The following is a 20511-nucleotide window of genomic DNA, read 5'->3' as shown; positions in this document are numbered from 1 at the left end:
TTATTTTTAAGTTTTAGCAGGATAATTTCTGCGACTGTTTCTTGAAGTTATTTATAATAATACCTGATCAAAGTAATAGCATAATTAGCAAATTTGCAATATGGCAAATCTTAAAATGCGTAAAATCTTGCGTCAAAAGTCAACAAAAAAGGGAGGGGGTATATAGATAGAAGATAAAGATAGATGCTGAATAAAAACAATGGGTATTTTATACGGCTAGTCACATTGGCATTATTGAAATATTTTAAGCAGTTTTAATGAATACATGACTCCTGTCTAACACTAATAATAAATAGGTTTAAACACAACTCTGTAACCATGCCTGTTATGGAAGATTTATGAACAAAACACTCGTTAACGCACATTGCGTTTTTTACTCTAACACCATCGCCTTAGGTCTTTCAAGTTCACAGATATTAGGCTAATATTTATTTATTCTCATTAATCGTTCCAATTTATTCACAGATAAACTCACTTATCTTACAGTCGCATCGCCCTACTTAATATAAGACTAACAGCTGCGCGCGAGATGAGAGCGCGGCAGGTGAGTGCGGCAGTGATCAGATGCGCCACGTGAGGGCAGCGTTGGGTGAGTTTTCACGAATTTAAGCGTCACCCGCAGCGCAACACCAGCCTTTCACCTCAGTCTGTAGTGTTGAAAATTCAAAAGTCACTAATATCACAATAACACAATCATACACCTGATGGGTCTTGGGCGTCCTCATTCACAGAAAACATCATTATATTCATTAACATAATCGACATTTGAATATCTCCATGATGTTTTTATAATATATTTAAATAAACATGCTAAGTAATAAAACAATTTGGGGAAAAAAATAAATAAGTTCTGTTCCTTGTAAATTACATGAAAACTTGTTGAGTTGACTCAAAACTGTTTGTTTAAGTGAGTAATTTTGACACTATGGATAAAAGCGTTACTATTAGTGGTATGTAATGACAATTGTGTTGAAGTATCGCGCAGATATTGGTTGATGTAACAACCTGCTGTTCCAATTTACAGTCTAACAGGCTGTTCATTTAAAATAAAACAGTCATAAACCATCTCAAGGTTTTGTCTTCATTTTAAAGGTTCAATAAAACTAATTTGGAGTCTATGTTTTCATAAGAATATGACTTACATATTATATTAGAATATTACAGTACATGTTGTACTTTTTATGTAGTACACAACAACCGGCTCCTCGTTAGGCGCGCATATCCAATCAGTCAATACACGAAATACCACTCTCCCTTTCTTCATTCCGTCAGCTGACAACACACAAACAACGATCATTATGCTAATTCTACAGATCTGACTGGTCGCCAGCCCCCTCTGACGTCACGTGCGCGTAGACTATAACAGTACAGAGCGGTCTGGCGTCCTGCTACAGTCTGAATACTCAGGAGTGAGTGCGAGCTGAACTCTCTGCGGTGCAGAGCTGGAAAAACACAGCACACATCCACCTCAACGCTGCTTCACTGGCTTAAGGACATATTTTGGAGTATCCGGGATCGGGACGGGAGCCCTTCTCCGGTACTCATTTTTGTCTTTTATTTATGTTTTGAGTTCAAGTGTGGCGACGGGACGCGCGAGAGAAACTTGACTTTCTCCAGTCCTGCGAGAAGACTCCAAAGACTGCAGCTGTCGAGGTCTGTTCGTCCATATGAGGCAAATGTCTTTTGCAGTGCATTAGTCCAGAAAGTTTTTTTGCTTTCTCTGTTCGAACATTTCGAGTGACACTTTATGCTCCAGCGCTCGAGCGCGTCGCGTTCGGAGACCCATCCAGAATATTGCATGCGCAAAGAGGGGGAAGAAAGGCAAAATTCGGGTTTTGCGACGTTGGTAAACACTTTGCTGAAAAACAGGGACACGATGAGCGCCGATCTCGCCATGGGGCCCGAGCTGCCCACCAGCCCGCTGGCGTTGGAATATGTCAATGACTTTGATTTAATGAAATTCGAGGTGAAGAAAGAGGCCATGGCGGGGCACGACCGCTCCAATATACGGCAGTGCAATCGCCTCCAGCCGCAGGGCTCCGTGTCCTCCACACCGATCAGCACACCGTGCAGCTCCGTGCCGTCCTCCCCGAGCTTCAGCCCCACGGAACAGAAGAACCATCTGGAGGAGCTGTACTGGATGCCCAGCGGCGCTTACCCGCAGCAGATCGACCCGCAGACGTTAAGCCTGACGCCCGAAGACGCGGTGGAGGCTTTGATCGGTGCCACGGCCCACGGGCACCCTCCGCCCCCTCATGTGCAGCAGCAGCTGCAAGCTGGAGGCTTTGAGGGATACAGGAGCGCGCATCACCACCACGGCCACGCGCAGCAGCAGCAACAGCAGCCGCAGCACCACCACCACCACCAATATGGCGCGATCCCCCATCACCCCGACGACCTGCCAGGTCACCCCGGCGCGCACGGCCACCACCACCATCACCACCACCACCACAGTCAGGACCCCGACAGCCCTTCTCCTACCTCGCCAGGGTCCCACCAGCAGCTCCACCACCGTCACCACCACCATCACCACCCGCACGCCCACCCGGGCCAGCAGGGTCACCACGGCGTGGGGGGCGGCCTGAACGTGGAGGACCGCTTCTCTGACGACCAGCTGGTGTCCATGTCCGTACGGGAGCTCAACCGACACCTGCGGGGTTTCACCAAGGACGAGGTGATCCGCCTGAAGCAGAAACGTCGGACCCTGAAGAACCGGGGCTACGCGCAGTCGTGCCGCTTCAAGCGCGTGCAGCAAAAGCACGTGCTGGAGAACGAGAAGACCCAGCTCATCAACCAGGTAGAGCAGCTCAAGCAAGAGATCAACCGGCTGGCCCGAGAGAGAGACGCCTACAAACTCAAGTGCGAGAAACTAACCGGAGCGAACGGGTTCCGTGAGGCAGGATCCACGAGCGACAACCCGTCCTCTCCAGAGTTCTTTATGTGAGTGTGCGCTTCTTATGCCTGAGACTGAGACATTACGCTCATTCAGATAACACAGTACTTGTATTAGAAGAATAATCCACAAGAAATAATAATCTCATATGTAACCATCGCCACCGACATCGGCAACTAAAATACGAAGAACATGTTAGAATGTTTTCTGGGAAATGTAGGTTAGTTGCTTGTAGTACTTTTACCCATTTCGTAGAGATCTCACAACAAAAGAAAGCGAAGAACTGGCTTTTGTATTTAGGATAAAACCTTCAAATAAGACTTTCTATCCACCTGGGTTGTTCATGAAAAAGAAAAAAAGGAAAAAAAAGTCACGAAACTATGTATGTGCTAAGCGAAAAAGAGAAACTTTGGACTTTTTTTTCTCACTTGGCCAGAAAAGTTGAGAGCGCCACAATATGCAAAACCTCCCCTACTTCTCCTGTATAACCCGCCTGAGTGAGGCGACAGGGGAACTTTATGCAACATCTCATTGGTTTATTGCCTGCTTGGTTATATATAGATATATATTAAAAAGAAAAGGAAAAAACGACAAAAACAAACACATAAATCTGCATTAAGATATTAATCCTGCATGCTGGACATGTATGGTAATAATTTCTATTTTATACACTTTCTTTCTTTCTTTCTTTCTTTCTTTCTGTTCATTATGTATCATAAAGAGCATGTTTTTGATCTTTAGCTCTTTTTTGTGGATATGAGACTGGCTCTCCGGTCGCTCATTGTATGGGTTCATTTGGACTTGTAAATATATGCAACAGCAAACCTACAAACCGACATCGAAGAGCTGATTGTTTTCCAACTTTTTATGATTTGTTTAATGTTTTTGGGATTTCCAGTAATGGGCATTTTGCAGTTGCATTTAAAGTAAGCAAGCTTTGTAAAAGAAGCGCACTTTTTTTGATTTTGGTATTGGCAGTTTTCATTTCGTCTTTTTTGATTTTTGATTGTTTCTTTGTTTTGGTAGAAACCGCCTTTAATGAAGACATGCCGCTCACATACATTCAGTAATAGCACTCGTTTCATTTGAACTGATGCTTATAGTGTCATGTCTGATTGTAGCGAGACACAAGAGTGTGTGTGCGTTTTTTTTTTTTTTTTTTTCGCCCTTCATGCAGGCTGTTGCATAATCTATTGCTATTCTATAATATAAGTAATACTTATAGGTCATATCTTTGGATTTCAACGAATGGGCACACTTTCATCAACATTTTTTTTTTTTTTTTTTTTTTTTTTTTTTTTTTTTTTGAGCTATACGAGCTGCCAGTTTTATAAACCAACATTTCAAAATGTAGTTATTATAATCCAGCTCGAGGGTGTAGGCTTCCTAAATCAGGGGTTTGTGTATTATTGCCTAACATGAAAACTACGCATGTATTTCAATGGAGAGTTTCAATGATCAATGTTAAATGTTTTCCTTTATTTTTTTTTTCTGCCGGTCAGTAAAAAATAAGGGATTCAGGTTCTGCATAATCTCAAAATGAAAATTATATGTCTCATGTTATTGTTCTGTTTTTGTTTTGTTTTATTATTATGTCGAGATTCTGGTTCTGCTGGCCAGATGCATAGTTTTTATTTTAATGATTAAATTAACAAACTTGTCAGATCATATTGAATAAGCATGGTGCTTGCATCTAAGAAATATTGTTAAAAAGTCATGCATTTAACAATCTTTTTGGTTTATTACTGATTCAACTGTGTTGAAATCAAATGTAAAACTGCAGCAGCGGGTTGTTGTTTTGTTTGTTAATTTCATGCTATTATGAGGGGATCAATTTTCAAATCTGTTTATATAAATGGAAAAAGAATAGAGTTCAATTCGGACTATTCCATTCAGGCTGGTTTCTGTTTCGTTTTTGCTGTTTTTGGAAGAAATGGTTTCCTATTTTGCTTATTAAAGTCAGTGAAATGACATTGATTTCGTAGCAACTCATTTTTATGCGTCAATTCCTGTGTCTGTCAAAGTTACGCAACATTTCGCTTCTACTGTACGCCGCACTGTTATCACGCGCACTGGAATCCAGTAATCAATTAGTCATCAATCTTTTTTTTTTTTTTTTTTTTTTTTGAAAATTCGACGGAGGAACGATATTTCCGAGGGCATGCTTTTGTTGTTTGTCTTTTGCTGAACTTTGAGCTCAAACGAACCACACGCAGGAATGCGCTCTTACTATTAATGACGGGAATCAGTAGTGGAGAGGATTACACTTTGTTTAATTTCATTAGATTTACATATAGACCTTTGCTTGATAAGGTAAAATATAAATCAAAGGTACGCCTTTGTGTTATGCTTTTCTTTATAGCGCGTTATTTAAACAGGCTATAGGGCGTTTTAAAGCGATTTTATATAATTAGAAAAAAGAAAGAAAGCTAAAAGCAGAAGCTGTGCTAAGTCTCCCCCTCTCTCGGTCTGTGTTTAGGCCTTCGGTTGTGTTGCGACCTGCAGGATTTGCAGCGCCTCGCGTGCTGACTAGAGCAGAAATCCAGCGCGCACGTGCGCTCGGTAAAATGAGATCTTTGACCTTGCGCTCAAAGCCCAGACTGTGGGAACAGGACAATTAACCCTTCCGCCACCCAATACAACAAACTTTTTCATATTTCTAACCAATTTAACGACTAGTGTGAATATTTTTAACCAAAAAAAAGGGGGGGGCATGCGTTTTTAGGCCAGTGTAATACCACGTGGAAAATTCTATATATATTTTTTAAAGTTATTTTTTGCAACTATTGTGTTCATGTTCATGCACTTACATATGTAATTAGAGTGTAATACTAAAACTATGTGTAATTAATGTGTAATTAGTGGAGAATAGGGCCAGTTGTCACTTCACTCTATATTGGGTTTATTTTTAAACCAATTTTTGTATAGGTACATAACTTTAAGTCAAACTGCGGAAAAGGTATTGAACATTTCCATCTTACTGCCTATCAATACATAAATAAATAAAGAGAGAGAGAGAGAGAGAGAGAGAGAGAGAGAGAGAGACAGTTCTATTGTCTTTGGTTGTTTCACAACTTACAAAATATGTTTACACAATTTACACAAATCATTCTAATTTAAAACCGTTTTAACCTAGGTGTCAACAAATACATTTGACTCAAAAGCTACTGAGATGTGACACAGCCCTTGTGACAACTAGCCCTGCGGCTCGTAGCCTAATTGAACAACACATATTACAGTATGAACATTAGAATTAGGGTTTAAAATAAAAGCCGTCCACCAATTTTTATTTATTTATTTATTTCTTTATTTTTTAATTAAAATAAAACAAAATAAAGAACACTTAGAGAAAGTAAATATCTGATTAGGCACTACTTTTCTAAACTAACATCATTCTGTGATGAAGGAGGGTTCAGAAATGAATGAACAGATGCGTTAAGCAGTCAGTGGTTCAGACTTTACAGTAAGTTAAGCCTGTTTTGAGAGCTTTGCCACTCTTCTCCAGAGCATGAGAGAAGGACAAGGGAGAGTGTTGTTAGGATTTCCTGACGGTTTTCAGTTTCTGGTGTCAGAACATTATCTGCCATGTGTCTGCACAATCTCAAGGTTAGGGCGAAAGAACCGAGGCCTAAGCCAAGAGCACAACTCACACAGCAACCTATATGAAACACCACATTACTGGCCAATAACCCAATAATAATAATAATAATAATAATAAAAGCATTTATGTTATATCACTTTTATTTACATTTATGCATTTAGCAGATTCTAGATGTATTTATATCGGACATGACTCCCATGTGCTAGACTGTGTAATGATGTACGAAGTGAGTCCTGTTATGAGAATATCAATTAAAATGTGCTGCAATTCTATTTCACCATTGTAAATATTGACAGAGATAATCATGCAGTAAAAGAAGGTGCACGCATAGACCAAGCTTTTACAATCTGTTTAGGATTAAATGTTCAATTATTATGAAATTTTAGTGTCAAAAGAAAAAAATCAATTACACTCACTGTTGCTTTTGTTCAATAAGCTCACAAATTGCTATTGATTCTAATCGTTAGCATCTTCTGTACATTGTAGAGTGGGATGCTGTTTCTTGCGTTTTTTTTTTTTTATTATTATGTTTTCCTCTGTCTCTGTATAAAGGTACTGTGCGCAATGAAAAGCAGTTGAGAGAGGATAAAGAAGGAATAATGAGTAAAAGTAAGAAGAAGGGGATAAGATTGATAGAACGGGAAACACATTGATGCATTGACCCCAGTGCACTTGAAAGCCAGAGCGTTATTGGCAGAACATGAAACTACACATGCATGCACAACAAGTCTGCAACCAAAGACTGACCAAATCACACACAGAATATCAACGTACAAGCGGCATACATATCAGCAGCCATGCAATCAGATCACATACGGGCACCAAGTACGTACTGTATGCGGATTTACACAGCATTACAAATGAAGTGAAAAACATACATTCTACCACCACAACTCATAACAGCATACGATATCTGTCATAGAGTACCTACAGAGAGCACTTTACTAATCCATACAGGCAAAATCTCTCCATAGTCTGTGTATGTTTCTGTCAGATTATGAGTTTATGCTCCTAACAGAAAAAAAAAAAAAAAATCACTGATCGTCCTCTGGCCAAGGAGAAGCTCAACACTGAAGCATTAACACTCACCGCTTTTACTCTGTCTTATATTTCATTATGCCTTCACAGGGCTGTTATATGTCGCTCAGAAATTCATATAAACTGCTGAAAGTATGGGTAAGACTACAAAGTTACATATTAAAATGTATAATACTATAATAGTTGTGCACATTATGCATGAATATAGCAGGGTTGACAATATGAGGACCGATAATGCTCTAAAAATAATTTGCCAGATTCATTTCAGTTGATATCAAAAGTTAAACAGTTTGAGAAGCTGATATAATTAGGACTATTTTCAACACATTAGGTGAAATATTCATTTATATGAAATATATTTCTAATGGGCCTGCTAAAAATGTCCTTTATGAAAATCTGGAAAAATAATTGACATAATTCACAACATTACAGGCATATAAAAGGGTTTACACTACATTATAAGGGTATACAAAAATGCCACATACAATTCATACAATTCGTACAATTATTAATCTGATATACAAGGAGATGCTTCTTTCTCAGTTAACAGTGTTCCTGCATTATTTTTATGACAAATCATTGAAGACCCTTCCTTTATATTAAATGTCACTCTAAAACTTTCTGTAATTTTTTTGTTGTTTTGCATTTTTGCACATTAGTAGTTATTCAGCAGTGATTATTTAAGGCAACCACTGATGTGTCAATGTTACTACAATGTTATAACAGTTTTATGACAATGTAATGTGTAATAAAACATACTGATTTGTTGCAAGACAAATTAACATGAAAATGTCTTATTCAGATTGTCTTATTTTGGCCAACAGTTGGAAAATCACATGCATATGTACGTGCATTAGTCAATGAATGGCTGTTCTAGTTTCAGTTCAATGGTTCGCACATGCTCATCATTCCACTGTGTGCGTTTGTTCTTCTTAAAACTATTGCCTCACTTCTGATCTCCCAACTTAACCTCTAGAAATTATTTAAAGGCAGAAAATATTTAATAGGCTTAATACAGCAGTCAGTTCAACAGTTCAGCAAATCTATTGGCTTGAAAATGTTAATATATGAATACAGTAATAACAACTGTCTAACTGTCTAAGTGTAAACTTAGCATTTGACTACATGCAGCATCTCTGTAATTTGGCCTCCTCATGATAGCCATAGTGTAGCGGTAGAGAACAAGCCCATGACCATATCATAAAAATGTTATATTTATGAGTTTGTGTAAATAGAAAGCAAATTCCTGAATTTGAGTTTTAATTGAGCTGAGTGCAGAATTGTTGGTGGTATGGTATCTTACCACTTCTTAAATTCTATTTATATTCTCATTCGTCATCTACACTAACTGGAATATGTGCACACAGCCCTGATCTAATACCATTTACATCAGTGGTATCTGGCACACTGTCCCTCATTAAACAATTTGCAGACTTTCCTGCACATTTAAAAAGAGGCATTTCAAAATATAAACCGATAACTATTGACATATTCCAAGCTGTTTACTAATTGCATCTGGTTTACATCTGGACAACTGAAAGAACTCTCAAAAAAAACTGATCAATCGCAACATGAACATTGTACTTTCATATTCAGTTTACTACATTCAACCATCAAAGTTTATGAAGTGACGTGCATACATTCAAACTTCCAGTATGTAAAGCCATGACTCCAGCGATTTTCCAGGGGAGTTACTTTTGCAGGAAGGCCAGACATTCATCACAGGAAAACACATTTTCCTCACTCAACAATTCCGGGAGAAAGTTCTTCTCTGGCATATAAGCATGAGCGATGCCAGAGGTGGGCTTCCAGGTCTTAAGCCCCCAAATGTCTTTAGTAAACTTATGAATGTTTTTATTTAATCACCTTGTCTTTACCACTATAGGTTTTGCCATAATTGTCCATTTTTGTAACTAATTAAGACCATTTGATGCTTTAAATCTGGTCTTTAGATGCAATGTCACTAGTCACAGTTTTGACTATTGGCTTAAAGTTTATATTGCAGTTATTCTGTATGTCATTTAAATTACAGCACAGTGATGTGTTTTGCAGACAACTCTGAAGAAATTAGAGGAAACTGTGTGTTGACTTTGGTCAGAATTTATTTTCCAGAAGTAATAAGTACCAATTATTTCAGAGATATACTGCAACTCAAAATAGAGTGAATATACAGTTGTGCTAGATACATTTATTGCTACTATTAACTTTAAGACAGGAGCCTGGCCACTTGCAGTTCTTACAAAAGTCTTTTATTATGACACAATGATATGAACCGTGCAAACTATATTACATATCAAATGGACAATTATTTTAAGGCTTTCGCAAAGACATACAGATTAGTGAGACCTTTTTAGTTTTAGCCACCATAAATCTGAAAATGTAATTTATTAAAAATTATTAATTTAAATGTTCAATTCATTTAAAGTTTCATCTTTTGAGTAATTGTTTGAATTTCAGATTGATTTATTGACTGATCCAAGCATGCATTAAAGAGATAGTTCACCCAAAAATTAAATTATCCCATTATTTACTCACCCTCAAGCCATCCTAGGTGTATGACTATCTTCTTTCAGACAAACACAGTTGGAGATATATTTACCTCTGACCTGACGCATGACGCGCTGGCGAACGCAGAAGCGCAGATAATAGAGTGAAACAAAACACCGGTCATGAAAAAAGTCTAAAATTAGTCATTTTAAAGAGAAATGTTGGAGGATTTCGATATACAAAAAGAGGATCTTCAGTTTGTTGCCCAGCGATATTTGTTTAAACCACGATAGCCGTCTAAGCTTACGCTAATCCTACATCCTGCGTCATACATCGCATCAGAGGTTACTCAAGTCGACTTGCGCAGTATGCGTACGGTCATCTGGCAGAAGCTAGTTAATTTAGTTTATAAAGTTTTAAATATGTATATTTTTCTTACAAAAACCCATCCCTTCGCTTCAGAAGGCCTTTATTAACCCCTGGAGCCTTATGGAATATATTTATGATGGATGGATGCATTTTTTGGGGCTTCAAAACACGCCCCCCATTCACTACCATTATAAAGATTGGAAGAGCCAGGATATTTTATATATATATATATATATATATATATAACTCCAATTGTGTTAGTCTGAAAGAAGATAGTCAAATACACCTAGGATGGCTTGAGGGTGAGTAAATCATGGGATATTTTTCATTTTTGGGTGAACTATCCCTTTAATTCATTCCATCATTCATTCTTTCATTATCACACTCTGATGAAGATTTTGTGTTATTTGTGGACTACAACATGTAATGATCTGTTTTATGCACTTAGTGCTAATGAAGAATTATTAGAATTAGAACACCATCTCTCTTTCTTTTTGCAATAGTTTTTTGCATGTGTTTGTGTTTTAGGTTTTGTTACCATGGTCATCGCCATCAACATCTGCAAGTGCTTTGGAAGTGTAAAGCTTCAAGACCAATTAAAGAAAGAGAAAACAAAAGCAGTACTAACACAGATACATTAACACACTGATCTACAGGAGCAAGCTTCATCCACCATATTATCCACTGTATTAAGTTTTCCAATTAATCTTACATCTCTACATTTAAATGATATTTATGAAACAGATTTTACAGCTCTATGTTCTGATCGGATGAGCCAAAGAAGTTTATATTGAGTAACTTCAGACATAATATCTCTAGAGACTGTCTATTTTTGCTCCATCAAGAAAATGGTTTCAAATAAAGCCAAAGCAGACTGCATCAGTCTCTGAACAACACGCATTAGTGGTGGTGTTTCGAAAAAAAACTGGTTGAGTGAATGATTCAATGACTCATTCATTAACACAGTTACACCTACAGGCGCAACAGTGGAACCTGCAGAAAGATCACTGACTGCCGATAGGTGAATTGGCATTTATTATTTTATATAGAATGTATTATTGTCATTTGATGGTTATTGGCTTTGATTGTATTTGATTTATTGTTTTGTATGTTACTATATTTGGTTGAAATTGTGAACATTGTTATTAAGTTGTTTTGTTTTATTTTATTTAGGGAGCACTAACCGCTCTGGTATTAAGGGTGTTTTTTACTCTGAGAACTGTGAATTATTATTATTATTATTATTATTATTATTATTATTATTATTTTAAATTGAAGATATGTCATAATAGCAACAATGTGAATTAAATTCATGAAATTATTAAATAATAATAAGAATTGGTAACACTTTAGTTTGGGGAACATATTCACTATTAACTACCACTTATGCCTCAATAAAATCTTAATTTACTGCTTATTAATAGTTAGTAAGGTAGTTGTTGTAGCGTTTAAGTTTAGGTATTGGGGAGGATTTAGGGATATAGAATATAGTCATGCAGAATAAGGCATTAATATGTGCTCTATCAGTACTAATAAACAGCCAATATTCAAGTTAATAAGCAACTAGTTAAAAGTGAGAATTGTTCCCCATACTAAAGTGTTACCAAAGAATTAGTAACAACGTGTGACCCAGGTCCTTCTGTCCCAATTCTGGAGGGTATAATTTTATCTTTTACTTCAGAATAAAAACAACATTCTTTATTTTACAAATCTAAAAACATCAATGTGTTCACGAATCTGTCACCATTAACAAAAAAAAAAAACAAAAAAAACAAAACAAAACAAACAAACAAACAAACAAAAAAAAACTGCACAATGTCACAGATTTACACACCAAATTTCATCAATGAACCTTAAAACTGTTAAAAATGACTAAATCTCACAAATGACACAGAAGAAAAGACTAAATTAAAAAGAGCATAGGCATTAACTAAAAATGAAGCTGGATGGTCATCTTACCCCATCTTACCCTAGCATTTGGCATTCAGTTTGGCTAAACTGAGCTGAAACTTAGCAACTCTTACAGCAGAGCAAGTCTGACCACTCCCACGATCATGGATCTCTGTGTAAACAATAATCTGAGTCATGAACTGTGCTCAGCCTCATACAGTCAATGGCTACCTCATGTGTTCAGCAGCCAGTGCAAGCGGGATTGACCTGAATTGCGCATGAAGTTTGGGCAGATTGTGATTACACAGGAGAAAGGATTAAAGAGATTATGCTATTTTGAAGGATTATGAAAAGTGGATTTTCCCCCCCAAACTAATAAGCCTGGTGGCCCACCCACAGCATTGGTCTCAAACTGATGAGGAGACAGTTAACAGGTGTCAGAAGCACAGCAGCATTCCAACCAACACATATGCTGCATAACACCACTCGTGAAAACGAAGTGCTCTTAATTGTGTTGATTGTGCATTTGTAGTGTATCTCAAATCTTAAGACCATTAAAAAACTGTTAATGAAATTAAAGGACACTTAAGTTTACTTTAAGAAAGTACACATTCATGACTATGTTTCTTAAAAAACTGAAGTACTTTGTAATAATCAATGTTGGGGGTAAGGCATTACAAGTAACTTCAGTTACATAATCAAATTACTTTTTCAAGTAACTATTAAAGTAATGCATTACTTTTTCAGTTTACAATATATATATATGTATATATATATATATATATATATATATATATATATATATATATATATATATATGTATATATATATATATATGTATATATATATATATATATATATATATTTTTTTTTTTTTTTTTTTTTTTATACAAGTTACTTTGTCAAATAAGTAACGCAAGTTATTTTTTCAGATTTATTGACTGACAGCTCTCCTGTCCCCATGTTGAGTTGGTTGTTCTAGTGGTAGACTAAATTTGAACATTTACTCATTACTCATCTCATCTGAACATTTACTATTTACTCATCTCACTTGCACAAAAAGATTCAGTATTACTCAAAATGAATAAAAACAGTGAAATGCAATCTCAGAATTATATAAAAATTACACAAATATACTTTATGTATTTAATCTCACTTTATTAACCATTGTCTTTCCTGCTGATCTTCAATGATCCAATTCAACCATATACTAATAAGCAAAAATTACTTTAGATTAGATTTAGAAATAAGAGTGTTGAACAACTTCTCCTGTATCCTATTCTTTTTCAATCCAGAATGGCAGCATATCTAAAAGGTTTGTTTGAGCAGTGCCCACTAACAGTAGTTAGTGTATTTCCTTCAATATTATGCATTATTCATTTCACTTTTGGTGTGAAAGGGCCTGAACATTTGCCAAAAATATAAGTTTTTTTTTTTTTTTGTTATTATTAAAAAAAAAAAAAAAACAAGCAAGCCCAGCCCAGGTGAGAAAAAGTAACGCAAAAGTACATAAAAAGTAACTAAGTAACGCAATTAGTTACTTTTTTAGGGAGTAACACAATATTGTAATGCATTACTTTTAAAAGTAACTTTCCCCAACACTGGTAATAATGTCAAAAAGTTTTACTTTAAAGTACATATGTTTTAATCTTGTGTCTTGCTTTAAAGAAGTACACTTATTTTGATGTGGTGACTAACTAAAGCACATGTGAAGTACTTGATTTTAACTGCAGGGTGTTATTTGATGTTATATTTAAAGTTAATATATTCTAAATGTACTAAATTGCAACTTTGTCATTACAAATGTGAAATTACAAATATATTTAATAAAAACATGACATACAAGTTTTAATATAAATGACATTACATTTAATATATAAGTATATTTTAGTTTACCATTAATGCTTGTCAGTACATTCAACAGTACACTGTAACCATATATCAAAAACAACTGAAATAATTACAAAATTACATGTAAAAAATCCTAATTAAGTTTGTCAAAAAGCACTCTTTAGTTCAACTATTTGCATTTAATTTAAATTTAAACTATAATACATTTTCATTTAATTGTAAATAACATGCAAATAAAGTGTCTGGAAAAATGATACTGAATTCACACTGAAGTATATTATTTTTAAGTATATTATTAGAATTATGCTAAAATGTACTTTACTTCTCTTTCACAAGGGTCAACATGAAGCCAGTTAAATCAGAACTGCATTAAACAAATCCATTACCAACTTTCTAGATCAGGACATAGTATTTTTGACATGGCAAATTGTAAACTTAAGGCAAAGTTTACTTCGGGGCGATACAACAACAACATTTAAAATGGAATGTACTTTGAAATCCTGATATGCGTAAAAGTGAAGTTGTGGGTCATTTGACTTCAGTTGTGTTTATACATGGCGAGAGCGAGAAGAAAATTAGGCGAAAGGGGAACATACACAAGTTTCTATGTACCTTAACACCAAGTGATTTGACATGAACATTGGTTCGCAGCTAATTTTGTATATTGCAAGCAGAGATTAACTTTATGCAAATGAGTAGTGACTAGTGATCCACCTCCTGATGCAGTTTGACAGTCTAGTTATGAGGAAACGCATACTATAAACCAACATCACAGCAGCTTCAATCTGAGTTTTTGTCCTAACCAGCCATGACTGTGACATGTGAGCTGAAAAAATTAGCAAAATTTTGCAGGCAAAAAGGTCCATTCTCTATTGTCAATAATGTAGCAATGTATTAAGCACAGCTTACAGAGAAGTAACTTCCAAATCAAGAAGCTTTCTGTTGGTCACGTGTTGGTCAACCTGTTGCGAAATCAGTGTGGGGAAATCTTTCGCCCTCGTGTGAAATTCCAGATTAAATATCAGATATGAGCTGATAAGCTGTGCTTGATTTGATTTGATTGTCTTACTTATCAATTTATCTGGTGTTCAAGTAAAATATAAATATCCAAGAAAAACAAGATACATTTTTTTCAGGCCTTAAACCTACTGAATATTCATTTTTAACATTTGAATTTTCTATTCATCAAAAAATCCTGAATTAAAGTATCACGATTTCCACAAAAATCTGAAGCAGCGCAGCTGTTTTTAACACTGATAATAATCAGAAATGCTTCTTGACCAGCAAATCAGCATATTAGAATGATTTATGAAGGATCATGTAACACTGAAGACTGGAGTAATGGCTTCAAAATGTATAAAACAGAACATGTATTTCAAATTGTAATAATATTTTACAGTATTATTGTTTTTTTACTGTATTTTTGATCAAAATAATGCAGCCTTGGTGAGCAGAAAAACCCCAACATTTTAAATGGTAAAGTATGTTTTGTTTTCTTGTATCTGTTTTTTTTTTTTTTTTTTTTTTTTTACATTATGCCTTGTCATCTGTCAAGTAGCCCTATTATGTGGAACGCACAGACTGTGAAGGTGTGGTCACACCAAAGACCTTATATATAGAAAGACGGTGCATCGTATTATTATGAATGGGAGAAAATGCAATGCGCAATATGGCTGAATAAGTCCCGCCTTCTAAATAAGAGCCAATTGCCGATTGGTAAAGTCATTGTGTCACTGCAGCTGCAGTTAGAAACTCCGGTTCCTATAGAGTTACCTCAGGGATGACGTGTTTTTGTAGGCAAAACCCGGAAGCGAGTTAACATTTTAGGACTTCTGGTTCCATCGCCCCGAAGTCAATGGGTTTTTTGAATGGGTTTTTGCTAAATCGCCTGAAATAAGGTCTGTGGTTAACAAAGCCTCTAAATATTTTCACGTTTTGATCTATGACATAAAATACACCAGTTATAACCCGCTTGTGAATTTTTAAACCTTTATTGTGTCTTAAAAACTGCGGTTGCTAAAAAATTAGACAAATTAGACATCATGACAAACATGACATTTGGACAGCATTTTTCATGAAAAAGTGGATAAGTATTCATACACAGCGCAGATCATAATCAGCGAGCATGCTTTTAAATAAAGTTGTTTTTTAAATAAAGTTTGAGGAAGCTTGGTGGTGGTGACTTTGATCCGCGACCATGGTGTGCTGTAGTCCGTTTATAGCCTACTGTTAGCTTTTTATATCTGACGACTTTATTTAGGCTTCAAAATGTATAAATGTTGTGTTAAATTGTAAAGATTATCTTAATAGACAAAACGTGTAAGTGTCATAACCCTTTGTTAAACACAGAGCTTATTTTTTTGCGATTTTCCAAAAGTCTATGGGAAAAATGCATAGGGTTTCGATCGAGAGAACCCGTGCACCGCTAACTTCCGGGTTGGCCTACAAAAACACACCATCCCTGAGGTACTCTATAGAAGCAGTCAGACACACAGTTAGGTCTATGCATGCACATTAGCTTGATACAGCCTGAAAATTTTTTTTATTTTTTTTGTCATGATTCGAGCATTTAGAAATTTATGAGACTGGTGATTTCATTCATTGGTGATTTCAGATATGAAATTTAATTCCATTGACTTCCATTCATACACATGTGAATATGTTAGACCGCAAATGCAAGCTCATGCGAAAAGTTTCACATTTTGCTGCATTTCAAAGTTCAAGTTTGGTGAACTCTGACTTGCGAATTTGCATCACGTGAAGACATCACGGCATGACCTCTTGGAATTAAAAGAATTATATTTTTGCAGTAAAGTCGGGTAGGTTCTATATTTTTACATTTTGAATGTATTACTATTTGCTATATGTTGAATTCATATAAAAAAGAAGCTGCAGAGCGTGACGTCATATCACGACCGTTACAGTGTCTGGAAAAATTTCGCCTGCTCAAAATGTAGTGTGACGTCGGCTTGAGTATCATTAAAATATATATATATATATATATATATATATATATATTCAATTATCGGATATAGTGGATATTGGCTTTGCAATGATCAAAAAGTATTACAATAATTTATTATGTGTGTGTTGTTTTTTTTTTGTTTGTTTGTTTTTTGTCTTTTTTTTTCTGATAAACTAGCGAACCCGGCTGTGATATATTATTAGATCTTATTATTTTACACAAATTTGCTTCTCATGTAAGTTTATTTTATTTTAAGTGTGTTTAGATACATTTACTGGAAATCAGGACAAAAATACTGATGAAGAACATGATTTTATTGCAGGGCAGAATCCTTGACCTGTGTGTGAATTTGTTTGTGTTAGGAGGTCTGTTAAAGAGATGCATCTGGAGGGACGATGTAGTCCTACTCTCTCACCTGGTGTCTCTCCCTGCTCTCCAGGGAGGAGGAGAGGGAAGAAAAAGTGTGTCTGCCAGAGGCCAGCAGAGCTCTAATCAAACAGCACTGGGTTAGCGAAAAAACTGTGGGGTAAAAATATCCGCCTATTTATACGCAGTCAGGAAGGGCTCCCCTCTCGAAGTTTGCAGAGAACAACACTGCTACACTATGAGCCCCGATCAGCCGAACCCCGGAGGACAGTTGTGCTCAAATGAACTCTTCAGTTACGCCATGAAGGGTTGGATCTTGTCAGAATCCTTAATAACAGGATATCATGCTCTCCTCTGTTCTTGTGTCAACCCTCATGCTCTGTTGAGACAGTCTTCCGCATTCTTTGTGGCCCAGAAACATTTATTTTCTACATGTAAAAACAACTGCAATCATGAAATTAACGTTTATAAACTCTGTGAACTTTGGTAACATTTTACAATAAGGTTGCATTAGTTAATGCATTAACTAACGTGAACTAACAATGAGCAATGCATTTGTTACAGTATTTGGTTACACTTTATTTTAAGGTGTCTGTATTACATTGTAATTATACATTTAATTACTGAGTAATAATAACTATACATGTACTTTTTATAGATAGGATTAGGATGAGGATTTGGTTTGGAGTTAATTTACAGTTAATTTATAATTTATAGTTATTACTACAGTACTACACGTAACGTGTAACAATGGCACTAAAATAAAGTGTTACCGAGTATTTATTAATCTTTTTTTAAACGTTAATAGAAATTAATAAAAATACAACTGTTCATTGTTAGTTCATGTTACCTCAGGTCCATCAAATAATATTAAAAGATATAATGGTTACACTTTATTTTATTTTATCCGTGTTACAGTGTAATTATATTTTTTAAGTAATGTGTAATATAACAATTAACTACAATGTACTTACTACAGGGTTAGGGTTAGGATTAAGGTTTGGTTTAGGGTGAATCACATGTAATTATGCATAATTTATTGTTATTACTACATTAACTACATGCAGTATGTGTAACAAGGACACTGTAAAATAAAGTGTAACTGATATAACTTCTGATTGTAATAATGTTTTTAGTAAATTTTGAAATGAGCTAAGATTACTAAATGCTTTAGAAGTGTTTTTCATTTTTAGTTCATGTTAAGTGATGTACTGTATCACTAATCTTATCAATTTGAACTTTATTCTAAAATGTTACCAGTGTGTTTCTCTGATAATAAAAAGCCAGTTTAAACATCTATTGGATAATAGTTATGGACTTTACATTAAGGTGTGGTGAAGGATGATAACATTGTTTATGTTTGGGGTGAACAAAATACAGTATAATAAATTTCACTGTATTTCTACGGTATATACATCAATCTGAAAATATCAGCTTATAGAAAACCAATGCAAATATTTGGGTTCTATAACCTGGCGTTCTGAGACCTTAAATTCCATATTATGTCTTGAATATATGTTAAATTTATAAAGATTAAGATCATAACCAAAAACAAAACCAAAAAACAAAACAAAACAAAAGTGACCTTTGTTAAATGGGCAAAATATTGTCTTAAAGGGGTCCTATTTTGCTTTTTTTTTTTTTAGTTATTTATCTTCAGTGTGTAATGTTGCTGTTTGAGCATGAAAAAGGTCTGTAAAGTTACAGAAGTTGCAAAACTGCAGAGAGCACAGTCACTCCAGCAGGAGTTATTCTCTATCAGTGTGCACTGTTTCTGAACTCCCTGAAATGCCTCCATTGTAGTTTTCTTCTGGGAATGAACACATCAAAATTTTACTAATTTAAATAATTCCCACCCAAGGCATACGCAAATTAAGGGGGCGGAGCCTGGTTGAGTTAGTAGTGTGTTGAAACTCATGGTTATGGTAAGGGACGAGACATTTCCCAAACAGGACTGGTCAACAGTCGTTGACCAATCACAACACACTGATCCAGCCGACCAAATCAGAGCACACTGTGCTTTTCAGAAGGAGGGGCTTCAAAGAGATGGAACTAAACTGGGGTGTGTTTCCCATACAATGACGTATCTCACTGCTTCACTAGTACAATGCATTGTTGAACAAATCAGCTAGCTAGTCATGACTGTTTCCCGAAACCTTATTGTCGCAATCAGCCCCGTTGGTCAATGATGTTGGTAGTGGAGTAATAACTTCTATAAATGAATCTGTTTGAGATCGAATTGGTGCTAGATTGTTAGCTATAAATTATGGACATGGAATCTGAGGACTAGTTATCATTTTTCTCAGTTATTTTTCTTAGTTGCTTATCAGCATGCATATTACTAGAAAACTGGCTGGTTATTAGTAATTATAAAGCACATATTAATGCCTTATTCTGCATGACCATATTATTCTACATTCTTAATTCTACCCAGTACCTAAACTTAACACCTACCTTACTAACTATTAATAAGCAGTAAATTAGGAGTTTATTGAGGGAAAAGTCATAGTTAATAGTGAATACATGTTCCCTATACTAAAGTGTTACCACTCATTCTTACGTACTATAGAGCACGTACACACATGCGCACTCTTCAAAAACGGTGCTTAAAATCTCTTGACAAACTAAAATATGTAAATGACATTTGCATATATTCGAAATAAAAGCTATATATTGTACTTAATGTCAGCTTGCTTATTTTGCTCAAGATAAGGATTTATTAAGTCCACATGTCATAAAAACAAGAAACTATGCTTCTAACCACAGCTCGAGAGCTGTCGTTTCAACCACACAAGTTTGCGCTGCAGTTTGTGAATGTTCATTTGAACTATGGTTTCGGGAAACACCAAATCGTTGAATTATGTTAGTAACGACGGAACTTGCGATGTTAGTTGACTAATGATGCTTTTGGGAAAAGCACCCCAGAGCGTTACTGACAGACTGGGAAGAGAGGTGCTGCAACAATGTCAAATATAGGAAAAATAATGTGTTTTGAACATTTAAATATAAAAACCTGTGTAGAGGCCAAAAAAAAAAAAATCAAGACTTTGA

At 35.6% G+C, this 20511-nt stretch overlaps 1 protein-coding gene across 1 annotated transcript; it reads left to right on the top strand.

Moving 5' to 3' along the window:
- Positions 1–1190: 1190 nt before the first annotated feature.
- On the top strand, positions 1191–4866 carry mafba (v-maf avian musculoaponeurotic fibrosarcoma oncogene homolog Ba). The gene has a single exon (XM_051880560.1). It carries the CDS (start codon positions 1748–1750, stop codon positions 2942–2944), a length of 1197 nt encoding a protein of 398 aa, XP_051736520.1. The 5' UTR covers positions 1191–1747; the 3' UTR covers positions 2945–4866.
- Positions 4867–20511: the final 15645 nt, after the last annotated feature.

The sequence above is a fragment of the Ctenopharyngodon idella genome, chromosome 22 (assembly GCF_019924925.1).
Source record: "Ctenopharyngodon idella isolate HZGC_01 chromosome 22, HZGC01, whole genome shotgun sequence".
NCBI classification, from domain to species: Eukaryota; Metazoa; Chordata; class Actinopteri; order Cypriniformes; family Xenocyprididae; genus Ctenopharyngodon; species Ctenopharyngodon idella.
This window is presented reverse-complemented; position numbering and strand designations above follow the sequence as displayed.